This window comes from Protomyctophum parallelum (assembly GCF_964188405.1).
Source record: "Protomyctophum parallelum genome assembly, chromosome: 2".
In the NCBI taxonomy this organism is placed as follows: Eukaryota; Metazoa; Chordata; class Actinopteri; order Myctophiformes; family Myctophidae; genus Protomyctophum; species Protomyctophum parallelum.
Window position 1 is genome coordinate 36,529,060 of NC_139699.1, and position 23,262 is coordinate 36,552,321.

General features: G+C 41.8%; 2 protein-coding genes across 2 annotated transcripts in view; both read left to right on the forward strand.

The window, feature by feature from the left end:
- Positions 1-9,073, forward strand: part of ano5b (anoctamin 5b) — a 44,925-nt gene extending 35,852 nt beyond the window's left edge. Inside the window, exons 16-20 of the mRNA XM_083791317.1 lie at positions 4,379-4,509; positions 4,889-5,094; positions 5,653-5,855; positions 6,058-6,163; positions 6,274-9,073. Coding sequence (XP_083647443.1) covers positions 4,379-4,509; positions 4,889-5,094; positions 5,653-5,855; positions 6,058-6,163; positions 6,274-6,510 — 883 coding nt within the window. The 3' untranslated portion in view covers positions 6,511-9,073. The remainder of the gene's footprint in view (positions 1-4,378; positions 4,510-4,888; positions 5,095-5,652; positions 5,856-6,057; positions 6,164-6,273) is intronic.
- Positions 9,074-10,372: 1,299 nt separating this feature from the next.
- slc17a6b (solute carrier family 17 member 6b) lies at positions 10,373-22,486 on the forward strand (the record flags this gene model as incomplete). The annotated part of the gene is made up of 12 exons (XM_083791349.1): positions 10,373-10,446; positions 12,784-13,039; positions 13,390-13,508; positions 15,321-15,435; positions 17,777-17,864; positions 17,965-18,051; positions 18,622-18,764; positions 19,343-19,492; positions 19,677-19,809; positions 20,170-20,280; positions 21,654-21,781; positions 22,139-22,486. 12 exons carry the CDS (start codon positions 10,373-10,375, stop codon positions 22,484-22,486), a joined length of 1,752 nt encoding a protein of 583 aa, XP_083647475.1.
- Between the last annotated feature and the right edge of the window lie 776 nt (positions 22,487-23,262).

Sequence of the window (23,262 nt, forward strand, 5' to 3'; positions counted from 1 at the left end):
AGGAGAGGGGGAATAACGTTAGCTTCGCATTAGCTGGTTAGCTAACGTTGTTATCACTACAGCACAACAAGCCTCCGCAGTCCAGTGTACTTGTGAATGAAACAACATGTGGAAGTTAACATTAATCTCTAGCGGTCTAGTCCCATATGGAACCTCTCTCTGTAATTATCCAATCTGTTAATACAGCTTTCTTCAATCAATCAATCAATCCCTCTGCTATGTAGAGCTACATATAATAATAGCTCATATCTGGCGTAGTAGGGGCTGTTGACGTTCGACAATCTGAGAAACTATAGGAGTTGACACACCAACAAACTCGGTCTTAGTGTGTGTGTGTGTGTCCCAATAAAGTTTACGGTTTCTCATGCCCCCCATGTAATGCACAATTGAGTACTGAGTAGGCTATTCATATACCAGTCGTTCTCAACCCAGATGACAGTGAAGTGACAATTTAAGGACTTTTAAGACTTTTATAATGTCTCAAAGGCTCTAAAAGAAAAAATACCATTACTGCATCAAAAGTAATCAGCAAACCATGCTATAAAAACTGGTCAAACTGGTGAAAATAGCCGATCTACAAGTTCACAACGAGCTTGTAGATTGGCTATTTTCACAATATTTATCTGTGGAACCATTCTGTTGCTTGTCTGGGTGGGGGGGTCCCCAGTTCAAATATGATTACTTTGGGGGCCTGAAAAGGTTGAGAACCACTGTAGACTAACTGAATATTTCTAAAATTGCTAGCCTACCACCTTGATATAAAATAAAAAAATTGTAACTTACGTAACCTTATGTAACTATTCATTGATTCACTCGTATACCAAAATCCATTTTGAAAAAAGAAAAGAAATCACACCTGTGTGAAGTGAGGGGCGCTCACTTCGCATTATCTAACGTTTGGATAGTTGGTGTCAAGGTGACGTATGTTTGCTCAGTAGTTGCTGATGTCTGCTCAGGAGGTTTGAGTGTTTGCTCAGACCGAATTTTGTTTAGAGGGAACATTGATTGTCACGATATGAGACAAGTGCAGAACCACACAGGCATGCAGGCAGATAAAGTTCAATGATGATTTATTATCCAACTCATGATACCATAGATATTTAAAAAATAGATGCCTCATTGGCTGCTGCAGTTCGTTGGAGCGATGTGTGTTGATGGGAGGGCAGAAAAATGTACACTGTTACACCGTAGAGTGGACGGCACACTACATCACGCTGCCACTCAACTACTGGCCAATCACAGCGCATCTTTTCCGGGACTTATCAGAGCCGAACATGCGCTCTGTGACGCACGCTCATGCTTCCATGCTTCCAGGCTTCGCAAGGAATCTCAGGAGTTTTTTGCCCTACCTTGAGCTCCAGAGCCGAAAGGGGCGTCTACCGTTATATGTCTATGCATGATACAAGCTGAATGATTATATTTATGTTTTTCCCTGTACGGTGTATGTGTTTTTTGTGAAAAAGGAATTCGCCCTTCACTAAATCGCAACCCAAAAAGCGATTGTCCAATGCCAATCCAAATAGTTTTGCAACGGTTGCTATGCAGGTCAAGCTTTCTTCGCTGCTAACCATGCCTATTGGACTTAGTGAAGGGCTAATTTAATGCACACACATTCCTATGTGTGCATACACAATGGCAAATAAAGGGCCAGTATGAAACAGTATCTAAATCTGAAGCTGGCAATAAAGCAGGACATATAAAGGGCAAGCCACACCATGACAACATCTATGGGCGGGTACTCAGAGACTGTGCGGAGCAGCTGAAGGATGTCCTCACAGACATTTTTAACACATCCCTGCGTCAGGCTGTTGTCCCAAAATGCCTCAAATCTGCCACCATCATTCCAGTCCCAAAAAAGTGCCCTGTATCTTGCCTAAATGACTATCGCCCCATAGCACTGACACCCATCATTATGAAGTGCTTTGAGAGGCTGGTCTTGGAGAACATCAAAAGAGCCCTGCCCCCCAACATGGACCCCCATCAGACATCAGTATGCATACCGGGCAAACAGGTCCACTGACGATGCTGTGTCTACTGCCCTGCACTTGGCCCTTACACACCTGGACAAGAGAAACACATACGTCAGAATGCTGTTCATTGACTTCAGCTCCGCTTTTAACACAATCATCCCCCAGCAGCTGATAGGGAAGCTGAGCACACTGGGTCTCAACACGCCTCTCTGTAACTGGATTTTGGACTTCCTCACCTGCAGGCCGCAGTCAGTCAAAATAGGAGGACATAGCTCCAGCACCATCACACTGAGTACTGGCTCCCCCCAGGGCTGTGTGCTCAGTCCACTCCTGTTCACCTTATTGACCCACGACTGTTCTGCCAGGTCCAGCTCCAACCAGTTCATCAAATTCGCTGACGACACGACAGTGGTGGGTCTAGTCACGAACGGCGATGAGACACAATACAGAGAGGAGGTGGAGAAACTGGCCATGTGGTGTAATGACAACAACCTGTCCCTAAATGTGGACAAGACCAAGGAGATGGTCATTAGAGGCCCCACTGTGCTCACCCCACTTACCATCAACGGTGCTGCTGTGGAAAGGGTAAAAAGTACCAAGTTCCTGGGGGTGGACATTGCTGACGACCTAAAGTGGTCCACTAACACCTCAGCCATCACTAAGAAAGCCCAGAAACGCCTGTATTTCTTGCGGAGCCTGAAGAAAGTGAACTCCCCCCCCTCTATCATGACATCCTTCTATAGAGGAACCATCGAGAGCGTCCTGACGTACTGCATCACAGCCTGGTATGGGAATTGCACAGATGCCGACCGCAAGTCCCTACAGAGGATAGTGAGAGCAGCGGAGAAGATCACAGGTGTCCCCCTCCCCCCCATAGCTGACATATACACAGACCGTTGTGTCAGGAAGGCCATGAATATTATGACCGACCCCTCCCACCCCTCCCACCATCTACTTGAACTCCTGCCATCTGGTAGGAGGTTCAAGAGCCTAGGAGGAAGCACCAGCAGGCTGACCAACAGTTTCTTCCCCCAAACTATCAAGGAAGCTCTTAGAAGGAAGTGAAGTGGTCACATGACTGGGCTGCGCCATGACACTTTCATGGACACTTTCATGGGAGCCAAACTCACACCGGTAGTGCAATGAATACATGGCAGTGAATGGACCAGCTCATAACAAACATTATACATGAACGATTGCGAGCTTTGTCATATAATTGGTTCAGGAATATGAAAGAAGACATAAGTGATATCACACGTTTTTTCCGAGTGGTTGTTTTTCGACTTAATAACTATTTATTTTTATTGAGGTATTTATAGAAGAGCACATAGTAAGATTTCTGCCTGGGCTGCTCTCTGCTCTTTGAAAAAATAACACACATTAAGTAGTATGCACATCAAAAACTAAGACAGCCTAAAATAACGTGTTATATATATTATTTTATTTTCCAGAAGCGATCACTTTACAAAAGGTCTCAGTCATTCATAAATAATGTTTGTTCATGAGCTGGTCACTGAGCTCCCATTGACTCCAATGCATTCTGCCGAACTTCCGGGTGTAGTTTGGCTCCCGTGAAAGTGTCCATGAAAGTGTCATGGCGCAGCCCAGTCACGTGACCACTTCACTTCCTTCTAAGAGCTTCCTTGCAAACTATCAGGACACTGAACACTCGCCACATACTGCCCCCAAGGAGGGATGAATAGCACCTTACACACATGCACTTTGAATGCATCAGCACTTTTTCCTGCCAATGTTGTCTGCTCCTTTTACCTTCTTAATGTTCTTTTAATAAGGCCTTGCCTCTTTTTAATGTGTCTATTGTTTTTAAATGTGAAGCACCATGAGCCATGGAGAACGGTATTTTGCTCCCCTGTATGCCCAGTGTATATTTGTGGAAGTAACAATAAATCTGATTGATTGATGAACTCAACTGGCAAGGAAAAATGAACAGAACACAGGGAGGTTTAAATACACAAAGACTAACTAGACACAGGTGAAACAGAACTACAATCAACACATGATTGGTTGAGACTGAACAGGACACAGGTGAAATACAATTGCAATGCAGACTGGTGAGAGTGAGACAAGACAGGTAGCAACAATTAGAGCAGACAGGAAACAGGAACTACACAATAAAATTACACAGTTCATGACAAATATTCTCTCATTCACTTGCTGTAATTTCCTACTGGTAAGTGGTAATTAAAGCCTCTTGTCAGTTCTCTGGACATCACTATTTCATTCTCAGGCTTTGTTCAGACTACAGGCGAATCCGATTATTAATATTTGTAAGTGATCAGATCAGATTGTGTATTCAGACATCGTTGACCTGCCTGCATTGGTTGCTGTGGTAACGATATAATGAATAAGACACTTTGTATATCAGATTCGAATGCATTTATTTACAGGCTGATGCGAAACTGGTGGGGCAGCAGAAAGGGCAGGAGACAGCCAGAGAACCAGTACAGTCGCTGGGAGCAAGACCATCGCCTGCTGAACTTCAGCCAGATTGGGTTGTTCTATGAGTACCTGGAGATGGGTGAGATACTCACCCAGATTACAGTTCTGGGTTCATATATCAGATAGATAGAATACCTCCTTATTTTGTATACAAATATGTAAAAAAGAAAAAAAGTAAATTATGTGATTTGGGTTTAAAACCTAAACTTTACTTTACTTTATTTATTTAGACAGGACAATGCATATTAATGGACATTAAATGGACATAAAAACTACAGATTTAGCAAAAATGCTAATTCTCATCCGCAGTCCCCACATAAAAACATAACAAGCAAACAGTACCTTATGTTAGGAAACAAAGCATTAAAAACATACGATACTGTACACAACAAACAAGCATTTGTCACTCATTAATCAGTTTTCTCTCTATCTACTCCTCTCTCTTTCTGCCCTTCCAGTGATCCAGTTTGGTTTCATAACCCTGTTTGTGGCCTCCTTCCCCCTGGCTCCTCTGCTGGCCCTCTGCAACAACATCCTGGAGATCAGGGTGGATGCCTGGAAGTTCACCACACAGTACAGGCGACCCGTTGCGTCCAAGGCCAGAAACATTGGAGCCTGGCAGGAAATCCTCAACGTGGTGGCCATCTTGTCTGTCGTCACAAATGTGAGCTGTCATTCTATATTGTAGTCCGTCCTGTCCCCCCCCTCCTTACATTTGTTACTTAACGCATTTAGATCTGAGATCAGATTCTAAAAATGTCTTCTACATCCTGACAGTTTTCTGAAAAAGCTATGTTTCTATGTCAGTCATTCTTCGATTTTTCAAAAATCGAAGAACCTACAGACCTACAAGCTCGTAGCCCGCCACTCGATGGCGCGCTATACACTGACACCACACTAGACAGGAACGCCCACAAACGTCACATCCGGTTTTAGCCCGGGGTAAGAATTTTCTATGGCTGCAAATGCAACTTGGTCCAATACTTAATCACATACGGACAAACATCTATGCCGATAATATCTAACTTGCAGAGGTAGCGTGCCTTGTCCACGGGCAACAGATCTTTCAACGTATGGCATTGCAAATACGTATGAGCTTGTAGATCTGCTATTTTTCAATAGCTAAAGCGTAACAGATTGCTAACACCAAAAGGGGTTCCCGCCCCAAAATGGGTTTATTTCTATGTAAATAGTTTGACAGCCTTGTGTGGTTTTTTCTCAGGCATTCATCATGGCATTCACCTCTGACATGATCCCACGCTTGGTCTACCTGTATGCCTACCACAGTGGCACAGAGGCCAGCATGATGGGCTACATCAACAACAGCCTGTCGGTGTACAACATCTCACAGATCTCTGCTTACAGTATGCCAGAAGAAGGTGAAAGAGCTGCCTGGTTTGATAGCTCCTTCATCACCACCTGCAGGTACTGGGGACTATATATGCAGTACATGTGTGTGACATTGAATTGGCCATACATTTGGGATTTGCCATGTTTTGGACAGAAATAACTTAAATATGTATTATTTTGGTATAAAAATGTTTAAGGGTTTATTAGGCCAATGCCTTTAGATACATTATGCATTACATTAGTGACACTACAGCTATACACTTGTTGATTTGTTCAGGTACCGTGATTACCGTTACCCTCCAGGCCACCAGAGGGAGTATACGCACACCATGCAGTTCTGGCACATCCTGGCAGCTAGAATGGCTTTCATAATTATTATGGAGGTAAATACAAATAATCAACTTATTTCTAGTACTCTGCAGCAACAGGTGCTCTAATCATTTGTCAAGGTGTATGTTACTAGATCAAAGACTCTCTGCCTCTCCTTCTCCAGCACGTGGTGTTTGTGGTGAAGTTCTTTGTGGCGTGGCTCATCCCCGACGTTCCTTCGGAGGTGAAGGCTCGGATCAAACGTGAACGATACCTGATCCAGGAATACCTGCATAACTACGAGGTGGAGAAACTCAAACTTCAGCTGAGTGCTAGTTTCATGACAGAATCGCGGTCAGAGCTCTACCCTGGGTTCTGCTCTACTAGAGACAAATGTGAAGTGCTATCAGAGTGCCTGTAGTAGGCTATCACTTCCTCCTAACACCACCCAAGCCTATATGGGAGTTCATTGTCGACCAAAATCATATCAAGGGCTTCTATCAGTGGGATAAAAGTGTTATTATCTGTTTATGGTAAAAAAGCAGCTGTCAAACTATACTCCTATATTAGGATATGTGTAGAGGCAGCAAGAAAGACATTGATTTACTTTGTTTAAATATTACAAGTAAGACGCGCAAACGCGGGAAGCGAACGCAGCTCGTGTGTGTGTGGTTGTGTGTGTGTGTGTGTGTGTGTGTGTGTGTGTGTGCGTGCTACAGCTGCGCCCTGTGTGTGTGTGCTACAGCTGCGCCCTCTGGTGGCGGGCGGGTGGTGTAACAGCGGGACAGACACACAGACACACAGACACACACACAGACATTCAGCCCTTGCTGTCATAGTAAGTGGCTCACTGCGTTCGCAACTAATCTCGTTGAAGGCATTTTTTTGCACTTTCTCAGCATGTGCCATGGCAGATTGCTGGCACTGTGTTATGGTGACAGTGTGGGATATGAGAGAGATTGTAATTACAATTGCAGTTACCATTCCCAACTTAAAACCATGTATTTGAGTGTTCTCTCCAGTGTACATATCTTGACTAAAATAAATATACCCTGAATGTGATGTATGCAGTGGTTCAGAGCCATTCAAATATCAACTGCTTTTGATGCTTCAAATTAGAATGTAATGACGAAGAGTTGAACCCTAATGACCCTTGCGTGTGTCAGTTTTGAAAGGTTTTAAAGTCTACATACCTGCAGTTAGTATCTAATTCAAATGGTTTGACATATCCCTTATTTCCTTTTACATTAATGAATGAACAGTTAGAACACTTATCATATATTGTGTTATGGGGAGAGTATAATCGATTTAAGCTATCAACTTTAAGAAGGCCCTACCTCCGATAATGGTACTGATACTGTAACACCCAAAATATGTGATTGCATATGTTCTGCCTATAGGAACCATATGTTATTTATAATCAAATGTACAATCCCCTTAATGTGTCTATGGCACATACAACTTGTTGTGGGACCAAACCTGTGCATTTCCCAATAATATACATTATGACAAAGGGGGTGTAGAGGAAAGAGTGATGATACACTGGTAACTTAAAAGATGTTACGAAATGCAGGTGTACCTGTGTGTGCACTTTGAAGTTGTGAAGTTGAACAGAGATATCTGCATTCCAAATGGATGTTTATTTTACTGCTGTTGTGACATTCCGAACACACAGCTCTTCCTATAGACTTCTCCCCTATTCGCCTGAAGTCTGAGGAAGGTCTGTGTGCTTGGAACGTGACAATAGCAGAAATGCAATACCTTTTAGCAGGACTGATTCTTTGTTCAACAAGGTATTTTTTGAACCAGCACATAATCTAATGGGCATTGAGATTTGCATGTCTTTTTTTATCCTATCTGTATGGTTTTAAGTAGACCAAGTTTATCAGCCCTCCCCCTCCTAGTTGAAGATGAACTTTAAATTAACTGATTCTCATACTGTGCATGGCTATTAATCATCCCTGTGTCTATCTTTATGATGGATGTTGATTGATGATAATTGAATTCAAATGGATTGGTTTCGATGGTAACATGTGAATATGGATGTTCAGTTGCTGGTTATTCCCTGTTCATACAAGAGTGTGTTATGCATTTACGATGCATCAGAAGAACGTTATTTATTGACACGTGGCTGGTCCCCAAAGTGTTTGTGTCTGGAGTCAATTATTTACTTTTATTGTTCATTTTATAGAAGTACATTTAACTATACTTGAGCATAATTGTTATAATACATGTCTACTTCTGCTACAAATAGGATTTGGAAACAGTCCTTTTATTTCTTTACAGCAGCTTATATGTCGTTTGTTTTCAAAGTTTCAAACTTTCTTATTATTATTTTTTGGAGGGGGGTATTTCTTTGCAGCAGAGTCTTGCACTATATGTTCTTTGTATGTTTCTCATTTCTATTCTGATTTGTTTTACTGATTTGTGCTGTGCTTTATGCACTTATTCCAAATGTCCAGGTATACCATTATTCACTATTTGACAGTCAAATCGTTTACAGATCTTTTATGGGTTTAATATAATAAGCAGACGTATTTGTGTCTGTTCTCTGAAAAAACAAAGATGACTTAATGCCTGCCTGATCCTGTAAAGTGCAAGATCAATTTTACTGCCGCAAAACACCTGCCTTAAATACTTATGTTTACCCATGTTGTATGTTTTTTTTCTTCCTAAGGACAGCATTGCCAATCACAATTCAAATGTGTCATATTTCATAATGTTGTTCTTGCTATAGAGGCTATGTCTTTTTTATTGCAAGCTGGCCATGTTTTGTTTGCATGAATTGCTATTGAGTGAATGCTTTGCAAATTGAAATTTAATGTTATACTGTTTATTAACTAATTACAGTCATGGTAACATTGATAATAATTAATAAATGAAGGAATACTACAATTTCAGTCAGTGGATGTGCAGTGTGTAATGTGTTTGATGAGCGCCAGATGGCGCTCAAGCTCCACGAAACATTCAGGAATAATATTGATATCTTCTCCTCCCCTTTGTGTTCAAATTGTATAAGAATACTTATAATAACAACGGCAGCACATTATTATTATTATTATTATTGTGTTTGTGTGTGTGTGTGTGTGTGTGTGTGTGTGTGTGTGTGTGTGTGTGTGTGTGTGTGTGTGTGTCTTTATTATCTGCTGGATAATCTGTATTAATCAATTTAGCTATCGTGTGTGTGTGTGTGTGTGTGTGTGTGTGTGTGTGTGTGTGTGTGTGTGTGTGTGTGTGTGTGTGTGTGTGTGTGTGTGTGTGTGTGTGTGTGTGTGCATATAAGTGCTTGCGTGCGTGCGAGGTAAATGGGGTGGGAGGGGGGCGGGGAGGTATAGGGGAGAATCGAGATGCCTAAATTATTGATGGGTTCTTTGGCTGGTGAGGAGTATTCGGGGGAAATCCACTCCTGTTCATTTGGTTTCCATGGCACCGCCCCTGGGAGGTAGTTTTCATATATTATGCCATTCACTATAGTGACTATACCCTGCAAAAGCACAAAAACAGCAGAGGAAAAAGAAATAATGCCTATTGAAGTCTATATATACCGTTGTTGTTTTTACTATTCAGCTACGAAATACGCAAATTATAGTAGCCTATATTTGACCAAATAACTCATACCTATTTATACAGCATATTGTACACAGCAACTGACATAGTTATAATTGCCCCGTGCAGCTGAACATAATGTAAGGGGGATATGTAGCCTAGCCTGATAATAGAGCGCTTCGTGCTGTCGCTGACCTTGGTGCTGAAGCTGAACCACCACAGGTCTGGATACGTCAGAACTACTGGAGCGCTCCACGTGAGGGAGAGAGAGAGGCGCTCCCCTCCCTCCCTCCCACCCTCCCTCTCTCTCTTTGATTTAACGAGGCACACCTCCTCCTCCACTCCTACTGACGCTTTTTTTTGCTGTTAAGATTTATTTGAAATATTCTTGTTTTCTGGGAGATATAACCACTGTATTATCGACGCCGGTGTATTATTTGATTGATCTAATGATATCTTTCGTTCTCCGCGTGATGGATATTCGCGTCTCCACGTTGTTGGGCGAGCAGTTAGTGAACGAGGGGCCACAGCTCGACTGATTCGTCTCACATGAATGTGTTTTGGTGCTCGGCGTGAGTGTTGTTGTATTCGGTATAGCCTTTTGTACAGAAATATCGCAACGGCTGAATTTTTGTTTTTGTTTTATTCATTTTCTTTACCGCTCCACTGCGCGCTGTATCAAGATGCTCAAACAGTAGAAATCAAATAGAGAAATAGGCCTACAGCAGAAATCGGATATGGAGTCCACGAAGATGAGAGCCACGGCGGGGGTGAAGGAATTCGCGGGGAAGGCTTTGGGTCATATGCACAAGTAAGTTGAGCATCCTGCCCTTTTATCTTTGCTTAATTGCCATGTCCAATTGATACTCGTTTAATATCCTATGCATTTCAGGCTCATTTATTACCACACACGGACACGGGATACTGTCATGGTGCGTAGGTAGGCTGTTTGCCCCCCTCCCCTTCCTTATTAAAAAAAAAGAAGAGAAAACACCTACACCGCACAACTTACAGCCACCTTTAGTCACGCCTCTAGAAGCGATGCAATGTGGTGGCGACTACAACAAGTGGATGCAATGAGAATGGACAAATTCTTATTCGAAATTAAACTAATCTGAATAGAAATCTATACTGTTTCATGCAGGACAAATAGCTATCTTTTATTGAGACGTGTTTTGTTTCATAGGCTATATAAATAAATTAAGTTATGGGGTCAAATACCTCCAGGCATTCATATTATAGGCTATATTATGCAGATTTTGTTTGGCTACATCTGCAGGATTTAGATGAAAATCTATTCAGCCGTTTGAGAAGCTAACTCATACAGCTAAACGTTTTAAAAATACTATTTGACGCACATAAACCTTTGATTTGATTTAGTTTCTTTCTGAAAACGTTACATACATTTTCGTTTAACACTGCATGGAAATGTTTCAAAATTTCTCTGTTTAAATGGTATAGGCTAAACGAAATTTTACTAATAAATTGATGCCTTGATGGTCTGAAATGTATGGAAGGCACAGTAAACGTTTGCTTCAATAATTGTTCTAAAAGCAGCAAAGCATTATCATAAATCATAGGCTAATTGCAGGCTATAGCGGTTAGTGACGATTTCATAATTGTATGGGTTGTCCTATGAAAACCCAATGCTGTTCCGAAATTTCGATAACGTTTTTTTTTTTTCGTTTAAAATAATAATAATTCCGTGTGACAAAATATACGGAATTTTTTTAAATCCCTGCCTGCAGTAATTGCGGTGTGTTTGTGTGTGTGTGTGTGTGTGTGTGGGGGGGGGGGGGGGTTGAGGCATGCATGCCCATAGATGTTTGCCATGAGAAACGAGCTGCTGTTCAATGAATGCTAATGAGGATGCTGCAATGCGGTACAGCCAGGCGCATCTCCGCTTTTACATCTCTGGAAAGATGAAGTTTTGTGCCATGTTTTATGTGTATTTAATGGAAGCTTGTTATTTCCCACTGGATTAAATCCGTTGCTGTGTTAATTTGAGTCTGTGAACGTATACAGACGTCTGGCCTTGCAGGCCTGCCCGTCTGGTATAATGATCATGAGATGCACTGTTCTTCCTCATCGCTGTCGGGCCCGTGCATGAGGTATAACCTCCATATTTCAAGTTATATGCTCCCCCCCCCCCCCCCCCCCCCCCCCCGTAAATAAATGCCCCGGCCTTACTTTGTCATGCAGTGTCACACAAAAGTGAAGTGGAAGTGATTAAGTGAAAGTGGGCTGTGTCTGTGGGGTTTTTAAATACTGAAATAATTGAACCAATTATGGAATGTATACATTAACAAAGCGCCCTTGCTAATAAACTAAATTCAATTTAGTAAATTGGATCCAATTGGAACACAAGTTATTATTTTTTTTATTTTTTTTACACCATTTCCTGAAAAGTAACGACTGACGAGGTTTCCACCGGACAGCGACTCATTCATGCAGAATACAAGCGGTAGCCTAATAGTTGAGGAGTCACGTCGTGACAGTAGCGATCACGCTGTCAGCGCACGAGGTGGGGTTCTCCCTCCTCCCCTGTTTGGAAGGAATTCCCCATGTAGGCCTTCAAAAACATGTCGTGGCTACCAAACCCAGGGAGTAACCTGTTTCATTTCAAGGGCCCCTTAATGAAAAAAAGAAAAGGAAATGCTCATGCATATGGGACCACAATCTACACTATACACTAGTAACACTATAATCTACACTATAAAAATAAAACATATTAGGGCCTATAGTGTATTTCTATATACACTATAATATTTTTTATATGAAAATTCCATGTACACTCTTGGAATTTACAGACCCTTATCTCCTCATCCTCCTAGAAGGAGGTTCCCAAATCCACCGTTCACTGCCCTTATAATAAAACTCACAAGGAAATATACATTATTGATATAAAGAAAGGCTGGATTGATGTCCATTCAATTGAAAATATTCCCTTTTATAGGTTCGACTAGCACCTTATGCATGCCTCAGAGTAGGTTATATTATATAGGCTATTATTATACTATCATCTCATTCGTTTCATACATATATAGCCTATATAGGCTAAGGCTATACTGTATGATCGTGAGTGAGTGCACTGTCTGCGTGTGAGACGAGTGACGTTCGGCTCTCACTCCCCGCACCACGCACGCAGGGTGTTAGAGAGGAAACAGAAAACGGGCGAGGTGATCGAGCTGACGGAGGATGGCCGCCCCGCGGCCGCCAAGGAGAAGAAGCCCCCGCTGTGGGACTGCACGTGCTGCGGGCTGCCTCGCAGGTACGTCATCGCCATCATGAGCGGCCTGGGCTTCTGCATCAGCTTCGGCATCCGCTGTAATCTGGGCGTGGCCATAGTGGGCATGGTCAACAACAGCACGATCCACCGGAACGGCAAGATCATCATCACAGAGGTGTGTGCATGGCAGCACGTGTATAGCCCACACACACACACACACACACACACACACACACACACACACACACACACACACACACACACACACCACACACACACACACACACACACACCCACACGCACACACGCACGCACGCACGCACGCACGCACGCACACACACACACACACACACACACACACACACACACACACACACACACACACACACACACACACACACACACACACACACACACACACACACACACACACACACACGCACACACGCACGCACACACAATCAAATCAGTCGATTCCACCTAATAGTTTGCTTATCTTGGCCTTATCACCCTCTTGTCATGAAGAAAGCAAAGTTTAACTGGGATCCAGAGACGGTTGGGCTGATTCACGGGTCGTTTTTCTGGGGCTACATCGTGACGCAGATCCCAGGAGGATACATCTGCTCCAGACTGGCTGCTAACAGGTAGGTTACACCGCTGTCTGTCTGGCATGAGGACATGTGGACTGAAGGTTACACCGCTGTCTGTCTGGCAGGTGCCATGGTGGACTGACAACACTGAAGTGAAATAAATCATCATTTTTAACGATCAAGCCATTAAGCCAATATATGTAGGCCCATTTGTGGCTTATTAAAACAATTGTCATTTTATTAACATTGAACTATATGCAAATAACGAAAAAATAGAAGGCCTACAAATAAATAAATAAGTATAAATAAAAAATAAATAAAATTAATGAACTGAATTATGAATGGGAAGAAGGTATACAAGCTCCAGTCAAAACTCAGGTCGATCAGAATCAGATCAGATCAGAGCACCGCGTGAAGGATGAGTTGTGTGTGTAATTGCATTGCTCAGTGGTTCTCAGAGCTGGTCCGGGGCGGGGACCCCCAGCGGCCAGCGGTCCTTCATGGGTTTAAGCCGGCAGGCCTATTTTATACTTCGGATATTTGAAAATAGCCAAGCTTGTGAATCGAAAGATCTTGAAGAATTGTGGGAAATGTAAAATAGCCTGCATGCACCTTTTTGCCTGCATATGAATTTGCGGTCCTTCTTGAGTTCTTTCACAGATGAAAATGTTTGAGAACCACGTGCATGCATGGCATGATTTGGCAGCCTTATCTCTCACGTGGTGCGACCGACGGAGCATAAATGAGTGTTTAAACTCATCTTTACATGCAGGCCGCAGAGATGTGGCCTCCGGGCAGCCAGGCTTCCTCTCTACTCAGGGCTCTGTGCCACCTGTTAACGAGCTCCCTGGGGGCAGGCAGGCTAATCTCTGGCTCTCTGCAAGGCATGGCGACCAGCCTTGGCGACCAGCCTTTGACGCCAAAGAAGGCCCACATATCTGCGTGATCCATTATAATATAAAGCCTCTTTTATATCGCAAACATTTCACTGTCATTTCAACTGTAACATTTTGTTTTTTTGTTTTTGTTACGGAATATATAAATGTATAGCCTATAATAACGACACGTTGAAAACGAAAACATTATGCCTGCAGTGCCCTGCACAGTTTGACGCATGAATCAGCAGGAACAATAAAACACGTTTCGGACTAGGCCTATGGATAATGAATCTGATTATAAACAAAGCCTATAGCCTATTTAATATCACATTGTCTGTTGTTCATGTACACATGTAATAATCGAATTAGTTCCTCTCGTGAGTCGTGCTCAAGGGTCGCCTCAGTCGGATTAGAGCTTGTCCCCACCGCAGACCGATTGCTGTGGGTGGGTGGGGGTGGAGGAGGGGGGGGTGCAGGACGTCAGGACGTGACATAAATGCTAAATACAAGTGTCGGTGTTGCCTTCTGCTTATGCGTTATGATTCCTGCAGCTCAGCTGCTGCTCCTCGCAAAGGTCGCTTCACCACCCCACCCCACCCCCCCATCCCCAAAATCACCCCCCACGGTACCCGCCACCCCATCCACATTGTAAACCAATGTAATCCCGCTGTGTGTGTCACCACGCACGGTGACGGGCCTTATGTAGGAAACATGAATAATAATTATATAAAAAAACACGGATTGTTGAATGGGCCTATAGTCTATAACCGAAATGACAAGGCATTGTTGCATTAGATGTGGTATATTAAATGCAATTTCACCGAGCGCCAAATGTGTAGCCTAGGCTGTCTAATAAACAGAGAAAAAACAAATAGGCCTATATCATGTCAATTTATTTGATCGAAATCAGTCCCGAAGCTGAATATTAGCGGAGACTGCAGTCTGCAAATTGCAAAGCCTGCACTATAATATTGATCATTGTTTTCAGGGTTTTTGGTGCAGCCATTGTCCTAACCGCCACACTCAACATGTTCATCCCCTCGGCTGCTCGAGTCCACTATGGGTGTGTCATCTTTGTGAGGATATTACAAGGCCTCGTGGAGGTAAGGGAATAAAAACGCAAATGTTATAATAACAATAACGCCGTTCTAGTTGTTATTATTATTATATGCCTATATATATATATATATATATATATATATATATATATATATATATATATATATATATATATATATATATATATCATGGATATGCATGCGGCAGTCGGCAGACCAGACGGTGATGTCTTATCATTCACCAGGAAGCCCGCTGTCGGGTGGAAACCTCGTAGACGTAGGCTATGTCCAAAACGATTAATACTTTGCTGGAGGAAGATCCAGTGTAGATCCAGTGTAGTTATTATTCAGTAAAGTAAGAACTCTTGTTAATACTTATAATAGTTTTTTTCCTTTCCTTTGATTATTATTCTTTGAATTAAAAGGTTGAAATATGGATGAGTTTTATACCCAAACACCAACACCACCCAAATGGTTGTAGTACAGCCATGTGGAAACATGAAACCATGTATTGATCCAGTCCACTACAATTGGGGAATAGTGTAACTCTATCCCTTTGTGTCCCTTATTGTTTGCAACATAACCTATACACATTGGCAACACATGGCTGTACAAGTGCTAACAATCATACATTCTGAATGTGGCAGTGTGTGTAGTGGAACATAACCTCCAAACAATTGCCTGTTGACTGGTAATAAATCATGACACTAAACTCAAAGCTGTCCTGTCATTGAGGGAAAATAGCAGCCATTCATGCATTTCACACAGAAATATTATTTCTGATATGATGCCTTAACAACATATTAATATAATTTTGTTTATGAAACATAAAGAAGCATAAATGTTTGATTGTTTGAAGTTGTTCATCTCAAAGCGTCATTTCTTCATCTAAGACTGGCGGTTTGCCATATTCATTAAATGCTTCAGTTAAAAATGTAATATAAATCTTAGAGTGTAAAAACCACACCTGTGTGAAGTGAGGGGTGCTCTCATCATATGCATCATCTCATTCCAGCCATCATCTCATTCCAGCCAATCACAGTGTTTGTGTTTACACAAACACTCAAAACTGGCCATGCATTATGAATTGCATTTAATGTTTGTGTTGGGACAATGATGTAAAAATTGCCATTCATTATCAATGGACACAGTTTGTGTTTACACGCACACTAAAAGCTGCACCCTTCAAAAAGGATGGACTTGGTCAATGATGGAACATTTTCTTACACTGTCAATTTTAAATGAACATTGAGGATTTGAATGCATGGTTTTCAGACCAAAGGGTAATGAGATGGTTTGCATTGCATGCATTCATTAGCCCAAGAACCATGTATACTATCCACACTCCACAGTACTGTACTGTGTACTGTAGTGAGTACTATCCACAGTACTGTGTGTATACTGTGTACTGTAGTGAGTATACTGTATACTATACATTTGTGTCATATATACACACCATATATCTCTGCTGTCAGGCAGAAACCACCTACTGTAACTCCAAAATGTTTATTTTTCAAGAAATGAAAAAACATCCAGCTCAAGTGAAGTTAGGAGGTTTTGGCCGAAGTGCTTTTTAATACTTTTCATTCTATTTTTAAACAACACACAGACGTAAGGGTGTTCAATAGCACTAATGTATATGAAAATAAATCAAAAACCTGAAAAATTTAGTTAGCTGCATGGTTTCTGCCGAACAGCGACGATACAACATGTCGGCTTACATCAGTTGTGTTGAACAAAGCCACTTCACTGCCTGCTGTTGAAATGAACATCTAATAACAGGAGAGGTGCTCTGATTCGTAAACAGCACATCAGTCTTTCTTTGCTCAGAGCATTGACTCAATAGTTAATGGTAATATCGAAGGTGAAAAATGTTGATTTTGGCTTGTTATTACAGGCAGCTAATATATGCTGGTCCATGACCATGTCTTATGGGTTCTGGGCTCTAAAAGTGTTAGTTAATTGTGAGCTAATCTATAATCGAGATACATTCTGCATATGAGTTAATATTGAAAAAATAAAAACAATGTAATGACCCTTGCAGACTGCTGCGTTTATTTCAGAAAAGGGGCTTTTTTTTTGTTTCAATGGATTGTCCATTGGTTTGTTTATTTTCATACCATGGCATTCAATATTAAAATGTATTCAGTGGTAGATGGGGTGGCTATATCCTCATCTAAAAGCATTGAGGCATCTGTTCCAGGGATACAATAGTCAATTTACTTTAAAAAACAAACAACAACAAAAAAGACAGATGCACATTTATATCTGTTACAACAAATGTGTCTTACTTGTTTCCTGGGTAAAGGTTATACATCCAAATGCATTTAAAACAATTTTGTCACTCAAAGTTAAATGAACATGAGGATTTGGGCTGTGTTTCTAGGGGGTGACCTACCCAGCGTGTCATGGCATATGGGCCAAGTGGGCTCCCCCACTGGAAAGGAGTCGCCTGGCCACCACCTCATTCTGTGGTAAATATGAGCTACGTGGTGGACTCATTAGAATGGGCCGTGGAATGATGCTGTGCATTTTGATGTATTGAACAAAAGACCTCTCTTTCTACCGTCTCAGGCTCTTATGCTGGTGCTGTCATTGCTATGCCTATGGCTGGGATTCTGGTGCAGTATTCTGGCTGGTCCTCTGTGTTCTACGTCTATGGTAAGATGGATGGGTGAGATGCATGCGAGGTGCATGGGTTCCAAGGAAAAGTTCTGGAACTGCCATTCCGAAGCTCGGAAGGCGTTTATTTGTAGTTACATCACCTCCCAAGACAATTCAATAGTTTATCATAAAGCTCACTTTATACGACAGTGTCACTTGCCAAGAAGAACTAATCATAATGATCGGTTCTTTTGACAGTGTTAATCAGGTGCAATTGTTCCATTGATGGCAGAAGACGATATTGTTGAGAAATATTCACACTTGTTATATTATTCAGACCAGTCCTGTAGCCCAGAGAATGGTCTTGATTTACAGAATGTCCAGAGAAAGTGAAATAGATTTAACCGGTCAGCCTGGGTATTGATTTCTTTGGTCGATGTTTTGGTGTGTCTGTGTAGTACAATAATATCCAGCAGACCAGGACCCCTGCTCTCTCTCTATCAGAACTGGATACAGTAAAAAATCAACCCAAATCGTACATTATACATTATACAATATACTGTACGGTACATTGTAGAATCACATGCTGTCTGTCTGTCTGTCTGTCTGTCTGTGCGTGCTGAGCAGGGTGTGTTGGGCTTGTGTGGTACTGCTTCTGGATCTTCGTGTCTTACGAGAGCCCAGCCGAACACCCAACCATCACCGATGAGGAGCGCATCTACATTGAGGAGAGCATTGGAGAAACTGCTAAGCTCATGGGTCCATCTGAGGTGAGCGTGACTGGAGAAACAACTCAGAGTGTACAAATGGAAATAATGATAACCTAGCAATAGCATTTCCAGATAGAATCTGCCACCAAACCATTCAGCATATTTTTTAAATACCGTACCTAAATGAGATCAGCTCATTTATCTTCAGATCTGTCTATACGTGGTTCCACATTGCAAGACAGCACACATAAAGGCTTGATGGAAAAGTTCAGTTCAAATCTTACAGTAGGTATAGGGAGAGTCAGAGGGTGATGTAAATTGTAATGACTTGTTTTATGTGAGATATATACCCAGTACCCACAAAGGTGAGAGGGAAGCATGACCAATGATTAAATAAATATAAGTGAAGGTGCAATGTGAGTGTGAGCTCATACATGCAGCTCAGACCTCAGAGTACAGTATCAGCCTGTGCAAGCATCTGGCAGAGGCATGCATGTAAAACAGACCACCATGATCTGTTTAGACTCAGATATAGGGATGGCACACTATCAAGCAGGCAACAGGTATTCATGTTGATGATATTTATTTTAAAGTTAAATAGTTTTCATTTATGTAAAAATTCTTATAATCCACTGTAGAAATTTAAAACCCCATGGAGAAAATTCTTCACCTCCATGCCGGTCTATGCAATCATCGTGGCCAATTTCTGCAGAAGCTGGACCTTCTACCTGTTACTTATCAGCCAGCCTGCGTACTTTGAGGAGGTGTTCGGCTTTGAGATAAGCAAGGTAAGACAACCGTGTGCACAGCATGTATAGTAGTGGCTCAGACAGAGCCCCTGCCTGCCTTTGGTTCTGCAACATTCTTTTGCGTTGTGTACTTCTGCAACCTTCCGTGTCCTTTTGAATGCGTTGTATTGCTACGCCTCACTGGTGTTTGCAGCTCAGTGATGTGTGATGTACATGGCTGTAGGTTGGCATGCTGTCTGCCCTGCCCCATCTGGTGATGACCATCATTGTGCCAATTGGGGGCCAGCTGGCCGACTGGCTGCGCATAAAAAACATTATGTCCACCACCAACGTCAGGAAGATCATGAACTGTGGAGGTGAGAAAGAAAAAAAAAACAAGCCGAAAATTAATAATCAATTTCAACACCTTCCCCCTGAACAGCTACAGGGTGTGTTTTCACAGAGTTAGATTCACATTAAACGTATTGGTGCTGTCTGGCGAAAACAAAGGTTTTTGACATACAAGATTTCCACCCAACAGAGTGACAATATTTTAACAATATGTTTCTAGATTGAGATATTTTGTGATAGTAACTGTAACTGTTACATTGATTTAATCTGTCATGTACATGTACTGTATGTCAATGGGTGCAAACTGTGGTGAAATGAACTGGCACTATGATGGCTGACAGCCTGTCGCCTGTGTGTGTGTGTGTCATCCTTTGTTTACTTGGTAGGATTTGGCATGGAAGCCACGTTGCTGCTGGTGGTGGGATATTCCCACAGTAAAGGGGTTGCCATCTCATTCCTGGTCCTAGCGGTTGGCTTCAGTGGCTTTGCTATTTCAGGTCAGTACAACAAGTAAAACAATACTGGCCATGTCTATAGTTGCAATGATTTGGCGCTGTTCTTTTTTCACCATGATATCCATACATACACGATATCCATACTATCCCACAATTCAATATCCTAGTCTAAAGCTGCTGTCTAAAGCTGCTGTCGGAACGGTTTAGTCTGTTTTTGTCCTACCTGGGATTTGATCCTCACATCTAGGCCGATAGGGATCACCTCACTTTGTCAGGGGAGATACACTTAATTTGTTTAATCAATTGTTTTTATTCATCATAGAAAAAATAAAATTATGTAGTATGGCATGATGAATAAAAAATAAATTAAAATAAACCAACAGCCTAAACTATCCTTAAGTTTATCATCCGTTAACATTTTCCTCGCTCGCTCCATGAAATCTTGCTGTTGACATTTCTAGATATACTATATAAAAAGGTTAGAGCACATTATGAGGAGGTTTCCACTGCATAGCAACCATCTTCTTAGCTGTTGTTAATGAGAGATACAATCATCTTCACTTCACAGGCAGTATGACTTGTCAGTGTGTAGTTGATCTACCCGGCACTACAGGGTCTAGATATTTCTCAATGGAAGAGTATATATATCCAACCAATGCACTGACTGCAGATGTGCTAGTATATTGTATTAACATGCTCTACCATATAGATTAGTCAAATTAGTATTCTATTCATTAAAACAAGCTTTAACATGCAGTATGCTACCAATCACCCTGTTCCAAACCTCTTATGAAAGCTTCTCCAAACCTAAATGCCTAGCCTCAGTAAGATCCTGGTATAGGTCTCTCACGGTGCCTTCTGACCTATTCCAGCGTAGGTGGAAATTTTACTCAGAAGAAGGTATTTAACTAAATGTACTCAAAAGTGCCCATTTAGTTTTACTGTATTTGTACACTCTTTGGAGCTGACATGAAGGATTTCTCTGGTGTGTATAGTCATGGCTGTATGCCTGCTGTTCCTCAGCTTTTTCCTGGAGTGTTTAATAATTCATCTCTAGACGTCCCTCGGGATCAGAGCGGGCACGTTGTGTGCAGCAGCCAGCCAGGACACTCACTCATTCAGCCAGCCAGCCAGTGTGGGGGAGGTGCTGAATGTGGAGCAACTTATTGCCTCCTTCTGCAACAAGATGGCTATTATTTGTGCCATTTTTATTCTTCGACTGTTTATGGGTTCCATTGCTGTTTTTTTTTCCTGCTCTGCACAAATACTGAAAGATGTGATCCTCTCAAACTGACATTTGTGTTGTAAAGTACTGATGTACTTGTGATGTGCAATGTACTGAGTAAACTACAATACAACAGGAGATTATCTCAGTTACTTTTCATTCTGATTATAGATTCATTTTGTTCTATCAGGTTTCAATGTGAATCATCTGGACATTGCTCCACGCTATGCCAGTATCCTGATGGGCATTTCAAATGGTGTGGGTACTCTGTCTGGGATGGTATGTCCACTGATTGTTGGTGCCATGACAAAGAACAAGGTATGGGCTTCCTCTTCAGACACAGACTAACACAATTATGAAGGATGAGCGTTCAGTATTCATTGACTTTCTATGTGTGATGGTAATGGAGACATAAGCCTAAGCAATGGAAAAACGTGTTGGCCAACAGTTACTATACAGACCACACATTGACTTCTAAGGCAGTTGTATAGCTTCATACTGTAGATGTACTCAATTATATAATGCTGTTGTAATATGTCAATATTGTTGCATTGTTTTCAGTTTACATGAAACCCTGCCTTTTAATATCAAATTAATCACCATGCAAATGTTTGTATTTAGTCGGTGATGTTTAATTACAGTTTTCCCATTGTTTGTTTCACGTTGCTTCTTCAGACTCGAGACGAGTGGCAGTATGTGTTCCTGATTGCGTCCATGGTGCATTACGGGGGGGTGATTTTCTACGGCATCTTTGCGTCGGGGGAGAAGCAGCCGTGGGCCGATCCGGAGCTGACCAGCGACGAGAAGTGTGGCTTCATTGACGAGGACGAGCTGGCAGAGGAAACCGGTGACATCACGGAGAGTTACGGTGCTCCTCTGGCTGGAGGTTCGGCCAAAACGTACGGAGCCACCACACAGGCAAACGGCGGCTGGCCTGGTGGCTGGGAGAAGACAGAGGAGTACGTTCAAGAGGAGGCGCACGGAGGAAGTTATGGATACAAGCAGGGTGAAGACTACTCCTAGACCAAAACACTTAGCCACTTAAACACCAGGCTCTGGTACAGGTTTTAAGTGGTTAATACACAGTGAAATACTCAGTGTTAATTTACCTCAACGAGTGTACAAAATGGATAAATGAACACTGAGGATTTTAACTGTGTACACCACATTCACATTTGTAGAAAAATGTTGCTGTGTTTGCGTCAGTTTGGTCATAAAATAAATGGTGTGAACAAACAAGAAATAAGAAAAAAGAGAGAGAAATTACAATCCATTGTTGTATGTTTGCACAAATTCAAATCATAATTTAAAAAGAAAAAACCCTAAAAAATATTATTGTAAAAATATTAAATATGATATATGATGAGATGTAACACATATCAAATTGGCAGGTTGTAAATGTATTATTATGCATATGGGTAATATAATATATTTGTTTGGAGTGCAATTGTGTAACCACCATGTGAACCATGTTCATCTCATCAGCCAGAGCTTTTCGCTCACATTGAAGTCTGTACAGTAAAATCCTCCTGTAATTCTGCCGTTTCCTTCTACACAGAATGTCTTCGCCAGGAATAGCAGATATACAAGCTCACAATGCGCCGCAATGCTGCACGCTGTGAGCTTGTCGATTGGCTATTCCTGGCCAATGTGCCCACATTTTCCTTTGATTTAACTCTGAGGGTTAAATGTACAGAGTCCATTTGAGTCACTTTTTATGATCTCAGAGTTAAATTAACACTGAGGAATTGACTGTGTTCAGGGTTGTGTGCAGTTCATATGAACTGACGCCTAACTGG